The 10492-nt window shown below is 38.6% G+C and overlaps 1 protein-coding gene and 1 long non-coding RNA gene across 2 annotated transcripts; both read right to left on the bottom strand.

Annotated features, from left to right (window-relative positions):
• Positions 1-311: 311 nt before the first annotated feature.
• LOC135078766 (uncharacterized) lies at positions 312-3160 on the bottom strand. The gene is made up of 2 exons (XR_010258659.1): positions 1916-3160; positions 312-732 (listed from the first exon to the last, which is right to left on the bottom strand). It is a non-coding gene; the product is annotated as an uncharacterized LOC135078766 (long non-coding RNA).
• Positions 3161-3259: 99 nt separating this feature from the next.
• LOC135078763 (tudor and KH domain-containing protein homolog) lies at positions 3260-5404 on the bottom strand. Its single transcript, XM_063973321.1, has 3 exons — positions 5380-5404; positions 4872-4978; positions 3260-4516 (listed from the first exon to the last, which is right to left on the bottom strand). Exons 2-3 carry the CDS (start codon positions 4966-4968, stop codon positions 4218-4220), a joined length of 396 nt encoding a protein of 131 aa, XP_063829391.1. The 5' UTR covers positions 4969-4978; positions 5380-5404; the 3' UTR covers positions 3260-4217.
• Between the last annotated feature and the right edge of the window lie 5088 nt (positions 5405-10492).

Genomic DNA, 10492 nt, shown 5'->3' with positions numbered 1-10492 from the left:
AGGTGATTACTTAAATGGAGTCTCTCGCGTTACAAAATATTGTTTAAGACTAGCTTTTCGCCCGCGGCTTCGCCCGCGTGTAATTTTGTCTGTCACAGAAAAACTTTATCCTGTTTCAAAAAACGGGATAAAAACTATCCTATGTCCTTTCTCGGGACTCAAACTATCTCTATGCCAAATTTCATCAAAATCGGTTCGGTGGTTTAAGCGTGAAAGCGCGACAGACAGACAGGGTTACTTTCGCATTTATAATATTAGTATAGATTTTATTAATGGAAGTACTTAATTATTTGTGCAATAAAAGATTCAGATTATCAAATTAAACATTTATTCTAAGTACAACATTATAAAATTATTACAAACTTCACTGCAATAATAAAAAAATATTATTTGAGTGTGTTATTAACATATGACGTAGAAAACAGCAAAGTTACCGGGAAAAAAACTTACAACTAAATAATTTAACTCAACAAAATACTTTGAAATAAAACATTTGTACTGATAGGTATGGCACCAATAGCACATAGTATTACTAAAATGTACACGTAAAATATTACATGATACGCAATGATACGCTTGGGTACAATAAGACATGTTTTTCTAACAATAGTATGTATAGAAGAAGTAGTATGGGAATACAATAAACAGATCACACTGTAAAATAAGTACTTAGTAATTGACAACTGGGAACCGAGATTCTTTTCATAAGTAGGTATAAATCTTTACCATAGCCTCGTAGCGCCCACGGATTTTTTGGATCCTCTTTAACTACGACCCGACCGTCCTTCTTATAGGACTTATAGTTATAGTCCTATCAGCCCAAGATTTTGAGTTGAAATTCGTATGTGTTAGACTTACCGGTTTGAAGTGAAACTTTCAGGGTATAATTATGATTATATTAGCATGTGTTTTTAAATTCAATTATTTGTCTACCTTTTGTTCTTTACAAAGGCCATCGGGCCACAAATTCTAGATTAAAAGGAAGTATTAAGTGATGTAAAATTAAATAATACAAAAAATTAGTAGTGTAAAGAGTATTAAATTAATAATAATAATAAATATAATAAATATTTTTGAACAATTTCACACATAACGCTATCTAGCCCCATAGTAAGCAATTAATATGCTTGTGTTATGGGTGCTCGCTTAACGGATATACTACATTATATACGTTTTAAATACATACATATTATACTAGTAACACCCAGACCCATCACAGAAATTAAAATTCATCATTTCAATTTCTGCCCGGCTGGGAATCGAACCCGGGACCTCTCGGCATAGTAGTCCCTTTTAGAACTACTACACCAAACGGCCGACAAATAATTAATTAATTAAATTAATTATTAGTGAAAGATAAGTTGCATTTTTATATTAGTAATATTCCATAAACCAATATAACACAAAGCCACAAACTAAAAATATTATGATATTTTTAGTACTAGCTTCGACCCAACCGCCTTCACAAAGTACATATTATTTCAAACCAAGATTTCGCAGAATTTCTGCCCTAAAAATGCAAAGTAATTATCTCTATTTAAGTAATACCTATTCGTTAGCAACTTTTTGCATAAAAACATACTCGACAACCACGGATTATCATAAAAAAATGCGATTTACTAACTACGTGTTAGTGAGCCGTCCATACCGCCGGCCATTTTTCAAAAAATCCCATCTGTCAATTGTGACATCCAATGGTAGCATACCGGAAACTGTTCCCTAATATTTCGTTCAGAAAACGAATTAAATTATTTCTTTAAGCCGCGAAATTTCAAAAATCTAGACAAAGTTTAATAATATGGCCTTCTGAAAGGCGCATGGGCGGTAATTGAAAGTTAGTTGAAAAAAGTTCTGGGCTGTAGTCGCCATGTTTATTTTGGGTTATCAAAAGGCGCGTGGGCGCTACGAGGATAGCATGCTTGAAATTAATTGACGATATGAAAGAAGTTTTATACTTGTACCTAAAATATAGCTATGTTTGAAATAGATATGTATAAAATTATAATAAAATAAACGTACGTTGTATGTACTTATATGTTGATAGCACCTTTTATAAACACGACATTTGTTTTAGAAAGTAAAATACAAAGCAGAATTAAGAAAATAGAATTTAAAGAGGTGATTTCAAAGCAATGCCGATGTATAATAAGTATTTTTTAATATGTAATGTTTTTAAGAATACGTAGTATCCACGCGATACTTAACAAAATGTAAACAATAATTTGAGTGTACTTAAAATTGTTTACATTATACATATCCATCTACGATCAAAGTAAAAATGTAAATAACGAACCAACTAACAACAAGAATGTAAACTAAACACAACAGTTATGAAAACAGAACCATTGTAGGTTTGTTTTATTTAACCTATATCTCCTTCTACATAAATCATTATGTATCAATTCGCATTTTGCAAAATGCTAAAATTTCCCACAGAAAATAAGTAAGAATACACATATTATTGCATTTATAATATATGCAGAAAATATTTTTTACAAATATAAGGCAACATTTATTATACTAATTGTATATGAGCCTACAGAAAGACATCAAGGGTTATGTTATAGATACAGTATTCTATAATTGTTCTACCTTGGTCTGTTTTTATACAAAATACACACTATTTCGAAGCATGATACTATGCCTACAAATGCTGTTAGTAAAGTAATACCGAGCACTACTAAAGCAATGCTATGCCTTCGAATATAAAGAGTGTAAAATAAATCTTAACGAAGCCGAATTATTCATGTATCATTCTACATTATAAGTTACCGTTTATTAAAGGTCAAAAGTCACATCAAGATTTGTTTTTTTCATTTCAATGAACCGCCTCTTTCTATACAAACAGAAGCAGTGGTATTGCTAAACTTTAAAAATGTAAAGCTTACTACATATCAAAATCCTGCAATTATATTTTTTGTGTCTTTAATTTTTAAATAAAAAATATTTGAACGAACGAACGAATATTTTGGAGAACGCGTAGTTTCAGGCTTCACTAAGAGAATTTTCACCCCGTAAAATATTGTTAGACAATCACAGACAGTTGTATCAGTTAATATTGTCTTACAGTGTAAATTCACTAGAACTTGATATTCTATTTCTACAGATTTCGCGTGAAAAACAGTAGGTTATGACGTCACTTATCAGTACTTTACTAATTCAAAATAATTAACGAATTAAGACTAAAAAGCTAACTTAATTTACATATGGAGCACACTAAATGAATAGGAAAAATCACGTGACAAAACTACATATTACAGCATAATGACGTCACCAATACGTCGGTCTTTGTCTAATTTCTATGGTTAGAAAAGAACCGATAACAGCGGGCATAAACACTGCCTTTTCGAAGTCGAGAAGGAACATAAAATGAAGGAATGAGCGATTCTATTCAATGTAAATAGACTGCCATTAAATGAGTAGAAATAACGAAATTTCTAATGAATAAAACACAAATACTAGAAAGGTAAAATGCCTAATAAATACACATTCACGAATACACTTGTTATTGTTGCGAAATTTGAAACATACTCATTTTGCAGTTACAATAAACTTGTAGGAACGTACAAAAGATAAATCAAACAAGACTATTTCAGTCTATGGCGTTTCCATAGACAAAAAGATTCGTAAAGATATTTTTTCCTTACACCTATTTAGTTAAAGCTGAGGAAATTACAAATCGAGGTCATAAATACTAACAGAACGTGGGATAGAAAATATTTTTAGGTGTATAAAGTGCACTGTGCAGTGGTCAAAACGTTAGGCCGTAGACACACTTCCAACATACGACACGCCACGCCAATACTGATATACTTTAGTAATTAGTATAATCAAACGAGATGTCCTCATACCCTTTCATTCAGTCGTGTCACAATTTTTATCACAAACCTAATCGATTAGAAATTCTAAAACAACTTTCGCCCAAAGCTTTAATAAGCCTAAATTGCATTACGATTGCATCTTAATTTTAAATTCTTTGGACGGCAGATTCGTACTTCGAAACTTGTACGTTTATTGTCAATAGACACGAATTAAACAAACAAATTCAAAATGTGTAATAGTCAAATAGAATTAAAAAGGAGTAGCTGAAAAATTATTTAATTTTTATTTGATTCAATCCGTGTTTACTTTAAGAAAAACTACGTCATCGTAAAGTTTTTCCGACCATTTTCTATCAGACGATCTGTTCACATCACAAAAAGGGGGACTTACTTTCTTCATGATTTATGCACCTCTTGCCTGCCCAGCGCTTCTAAGTTATTATGGTGGGAATCTATTCTGTTCATGTTCGCCTTGAAGTCATCACCGGTTTTCTGCGCCTGCGTTTGTGGTACTAAAGTGTCCGTAGAGTTATTAATCTCGGATACTCGCTCAGTTTGCAGGAATTCTTCATGGGAACCGTTGACGGGTTTCGGCTTCATATCTGGGTAGGTCAGGTCGAAGTTTGACACCGCTTTAGGGCTGGTTTTCTCGAGGCCGGACGCGAGTGATTGCGATGATGTTAGCTTGTCGTTTTCTGGGGAAAATTGAAATAATTTTATGAATTCTGAAACATTTCAATAATGTCAAAGATAACCGTAAGTGGATAGGGTCAAAAGTACTAAAAAAATGCAGTATCTATTGGGGTAATTAGTATCTTTTTGCTGATGATGAAAAGGTATATGCAATACTTTTTCATATCAGTAAATCATTATAGGTATAGCTTTTTGGAAATGTTTTAACGACCTTTCCATAAAGCTACCCCATTCATTGTCCACAACGAGAATAGAATAAGGCAACTATAATTAGTACTCATGATCTTTTAAACACTTAATTTGGAACAAACTACCTAAAAAAATCTCATCACTAAATCATTTTATCAATATTCTTACCGTTTAGTTTGTCTTTAGCCGCCTTTTCCTGTTCGGTGCCGTCGTCCTTGTGATCTTTGGGGAGCGACGACGACCGCGGGCCGACTTGATTCAACATGCCCAGCACTCTGTATGAGAAAGTAAAGTAAGTCTACATATCATGTCCCACTGTTGGGCACGAGTTTCCCCCTAATGTGAGGAGACACTAGCCCTATTCGACCACGCAGGTTCAGATCGGATCGGATTGGTGGAGATGCAGGGGTGGCCAACTTGATTAGATCTACTGTTTACTAACGAAACCCTGGGCCATCAACCAATTACATACTTCTTGAAATCCTAAATGAAACAGCATAGTTTAGTACACAATCATGTAGAATTATTTGCCTTGCCACGATCGACTGGACTAATAGTCGCGATTGACCATTTGCATAGCCCTAGTGATGCTCTACCTCTGGGCTTCGGCTTGACACTACTTTTTGGGACATCCTGTATATTAGATAAGGTACATTTTACTGTGAATGCGTACTACCTGGAGTTCCCTAGGTCCCCGAAGGGCGTTTACGGGTGTGCGGCGCGCAGGGAGCAAGGCAAAGCCCTCCAACATAGAATCGTGTCGATGCCTCAACCTTTGACATCTACTCTCTAATATAGGGTTTCCCAAACTATGGGTCGCGAGCAAACATTGAGTGAGCCCTGCCAACGACACACCACCCTACCGATCCAACCGCTGGGCAGCGGGCGAAATTTCCTATAGGTGGGTCTCGAGTTTGGGAACTTGTATTAGATGAGTCGTAGCCCAGACAACTTTGGGAACCACTGCTCTAATTGATAAGGTACAATTTCCTGTGAAGGCTCATTACCTGGAGTTCCCTAGGTCCCCGAAAGGCGTTTGCAGAGTGTGCGGCGCGCAGGCTTTGGCATCTATTCTCTAATTACTAATAGATAAGGTGCATTTTACTGTGAAAGCGTACCTGTAGTTCCCTAGGACTTTGAAAATTTGGCATCTATTCTCTAATAGATAAGGTACAATTTCCTGTGAAGGCTCATTACCTAGAGTTCCCTAGGTCCCCGAAAGGCGTTTGCAGAGTGCGGCGGGCATGCTTTAGCATCTATTCTCTAACAAATAAGTTACAACCGAAAGGCGCGCATGCTTTGGCGTCTATTCTTTATTATTTAAGGTACAATTTCCTGTGAAGGCGTATTACCTGGAGTTCCCTAGGTCCCCGAAGGGCGTTTGCGGAGTGTGCGGCGCGCAGGCTTTGGCATCTATTCTCTAATAAATAAGTAACAATTTACGATGAAGGCTCATTACCTGGAGTTCCCTAGGTCCCCGAAAGGCGTTTGCAGAGTGTGCGGCGCGCATGCTTTGGCATCTATTCTCTAATTACTAATAGATAAGGTGCATTTTACTGTGAAAGCGTACCTGTAGTTCCCTAGGTCTCTGAAAATTTGGCATCTATTCTCTAATAGATAAGGTACAATTTACGATGAAGGCTCATTACCTGGAGTTCCCTAGGTCCCCGAAAGGCGTTTGCAGAGTGTGCGACGCACCTGCTTTGGCATCTATTCTCTAACAAATAAGTTACAACCGAAAGGCGCGCATGCTTTGGCGTCTATTCTTTATTACTTAAGGTAGAATTTCCTGTGAAGGCTCATTACCTGGAGTTACCTAGGTCCCCGAAAGGCGCGCATGCTTTGGCATCTATTCTTTATTACTTAAGGTACAATTTACTATGAAGGCTTATTACCTGGATTTCCCTAGGTCTCTGAATGGCAGTGTGCGGCACGCATGGTTTGGCATCTATTCTATCTATATATATAAAAGGAGAAAGTGACTGACTGACTGACATATCAACGCACAGCCTAAACGGCTAAACGTAGGCACTTGAAATTTGGAAGGGACGTAGCTTAGGTACCGTAGAGGTGCACTAAGAAAGGAATTCTCGAAATTCCCACGGGAACGAGCCCCTAAGGGGGTAAAACGGGATCCACGCGTACGAAGTCGCGGGCGGCTGCTAGTATTAGATAAGTTACAATTTACTATGAAGGCTCATTACCTGGAGTTACCTAGGTCCCCGAAAGGCGCGCATGCTTTGGCGTTTATTCTCTAATACTTAAGGTACAATTTCCTGTGAAGGCTCATTACTAGTGATGGGCCGACTATGGTCTTTGCCGACTAACCGACTAGCCGACTAATCGGTTTTCAAATTGCCGATTAGTCGGCCGACTAGTCGGCAATGCCGATCATTCTAATACCTACTTGTCCAAAGAATAATATCTAGATTTCTCAAAGAAATAAGAATATCTAGATTTCTAAAGAGATAAATATTACTTCTTGAGAAATTAGATTTCTTTAATTATAAGAAAAAATAAAAAGCAACATTACAATCACCTAACAGTACCTAAGGTAGATGTCATAATTTTCGACAGAGGGGTCAGAGGAGTTGACAATATGATCCCCACCTGCTGGGCTAGGATGCGTGCCGTGATATTATTCTTACTTATCGACGTCAAAATATATGGACAAATAGCGCTTATCGCGGCACGCATCCTAGGCCCACTGATTCCTCTCCACCCTCCACGGTGATGGTAAGAAGCTGGAGGCGTGGGGGTTCCCCCCGCCTACATAGCACGGACTAACACCACCGTCAGATAGGCAGGGCACGCCAATTGCTGGCACAGACTGTGATAGTTGATGGCTTTGTCCGGATTCCCATAGTTTTTCACACTAAGGCGATCGACGGAGCTCAGGGGTTATTTATGTGGGTATTCCTCATCCTTCCGATGAAAGGAGGCCCTTGGTATAACCTCATAATCATCTTGGTAATTATGAGTTTTATTTCATTCACATATTTAATTTTGTAATGCGCCGATTATAATCGGCAGATTTTGCCGAATAGTCGTCACTAGTCGGCCGACTACAAATGATGCCGAATAGTCGGCTTTCCCGACTAGTCGGCGACTAGTCGGCCCATCTCTACTCATTACCTGGAGTTACCTAGGTCCCCGAAAGGCGCGCATGCTTTGGCGTCTATTCTTTATTACTTAAGGTACAATTTACTATGAAGGCTCATTACCTGGATTTCCATAGGTCTCTGAATGGCAGTGTGCGGCACGCATGGTTTGGCATCTATCTCTTTTTATATATGTATGTAAATATATAAAAGGAGAAAGTGACTGACTGACTGACATATCAACGCACAGCCTAAACGGCTAAACGTAGGCACTTGAAATTTGGAAGGGACGTAGCTTAGGTACCGTAGAGGTGCTCTAAGAAAGGAATTCTCGAAATTCCCACGGGAACGGGCCCCTAAGGGGGTAAAACGGGATCCACGCGTACGAAGGGCGGGCGGCTGCTAGTATTAGATAAGTTACAATTTACTATGAAGGCTCATTACCTGGAGTTCCCTAGGTCCCCGAAAGGCGTTTGCAGAGTGTGCGGCGCGCATGCTTTGGCATCTATTCTCTAATTACTAATAGATAAGGTGCATTTTACTGTGAAAGCGTACCTGTAGTTCCCTAGGTCTCTGAATGGCAGTGTGCGGTGGGCATGGTTTGGCATCTATTCTATCCTACTAATATTATAAAGGCGAAAGTTTGGATGTGATGATGTTTGGATGTCTGGATGTTTGTTACTCTTTAACGCAAAAACTACTGAACGGATTTTGTTGAAACTTTACAGTATTATGGTTTATAACCCAGATTAACAAATAGGCTATAATTTATGACGATATGTGAAAAATAAATTTCAATAAATAAATAACACGTGTCTAAAAAAGCGTCATCTATCGTCATTGGTTAAAATCACATTACAGCGCTGCACAAAGTACTGTTTTTGACGTTCGTAAATATTCATACGGGGGAAGCCGTGAAACGTCATTTATCAACATGTAAAACGAGGTCCACGCGTAAGAAGTCGCGGGCGGCTGCTAGTATTAGATAAGTTACAATTTCCTATGAAGGCTCATTACCTGGAGTTCCCTAGGTCCCCGAAGGGCGTTTGCGGGGTGTGTGACGCGCGGGGCGCGGGCGCGGCGCCCTCCACCGCCCAGCCCTCCGCCACAAGAACCGCGCCGATGTCTATCTCGCCCTCTGGAGGAAGGAGAAAAGTTATGTTAGTGTTCTGTATGCCAATCACAATTAAATCACAGCAGCAAAATGCTAGTGTACAAAACTACCATAAAACCGATCTGGACTTACGGTATACAACTGTGGGGAACGGCCAGCAACAGTAATATAGATAGTTATTTAATTTTTAGCGTTAAGAGTCGCATCTCAAACTAATTTGAAAATTATAAATAACTTGAAAAAATCGAACTGCCTAAGGCGGGAATTGAACCCACGACCTTCCGCTTGCCGGGCGACTGCTCTTCCACGTCGTGGGTTCAATTCCCGCCTTAGGCAGTTCGATTTTTTCAAGTTATTTATAATTTTCAAAGTAATATAGATATCCTGGAGAGATTCCAGAGCAAAGCTCTGCGAATAATGTTTGGCATTCCACATTGTATAAGTAATAGATACATATACCTCGACCTCGGCCTAAAAACAGTTCGGCAGGAAATAGCTCAAAACAGCCTGAAATACCAGGAGAAGCTGACCGCCCATGTTAACAAACTAGCGCACGCTCTGAGTGGGGAAGGCGCTCTTCAGCATACCCGGCTAAAGAGAAATGACATACCGAGCCTACATGAAAGATTTACCACCTGAAATCAAGAGAGTCGTGTGAAATTAATTTTTACACAAGTATGGCTCTCGAAGAAAACATAATCTGAGGAATCAACCAAAAAAGAGGCTTATTGTTGAAAAACAGATTGCCATGAAGGAGAAACATAAAAAAAAAGTTCTGTATGCAAAATGCAGATACGGGACTGTTCTTAACTCGTTCTCAACTTTTTTCACTTCTCGTTTACGCCTGTGAAACTCCTGTACAGCCAGATTCAACAATTTACGGGACTATTCCCACTTTTCATTTTAGGTCCAATCATTTACGAGACTATTATTATTCCCTTATTACACCACTGAAACTCCTACAGCTTAGACTAAAACAAGTCATGTATAGATGACCCACGCTGAACTGTCCCACCAAACTCAATGACAGGAGGGCGCTACCATCGTTCAACTATATGGTATCCAATATGGCAAAAATCTGAACCAGCAATCCGGTATTGACGGTGGCGCCCCACTGTCAATGTCATGCATGGGACAGTTCAGTATTTTGGAACTATACAATACAACCAGGATCTACAACTTATAAATAAATCAAGAACTGCAGTATAAATAAATATTCCCATATCTTTTCAGGATCTAAACTTTCTACTACTAAAAGTGAAATGAAATAACTTACCATCAGTGACGTCATAAAGCTTGATCCCGGGTATCTCCTTCTCTTTCTCTCCTTCAGCTGTGGCAGTCTTCTTGTAAGTACACGTTCGGGACACCAAGGGTTTCCACCGCGCCACCTGGTTACATAAATCAATAATGGTCAATGAAATTCAAGTCGTTACTGTTATATTTATTCCTGCTAGAACTAGTCACGCTTAATTTATGGCGCTAGTCAACTATAGTCCGGTCGCCGAGCACGTAGAATTTCGTCTAATGACCCCAATCTACCCATCCTTATGTGACTTGACTGTGCGACGGGC

Source organism: Ostrinia nubilalis, chromosome 15 (assembly GCF_963855985.1).
Source record: "Ostrinia nubilalis chromosome 15, ilOstNubi1.1, whole genome shotgun sequence".
Lineage (NCBI taxonomy): Eukaryota > Metazoa > Arthropoda > Insecta > Lepidoptera > Crambidae > Ostrinia > Ostrinia nubilalis.
The sequence above is the reverse complement of the archived record's forward strand: the minus strand, read 5'-3'. Positions and strand labels throughout refer to the sequence as shown.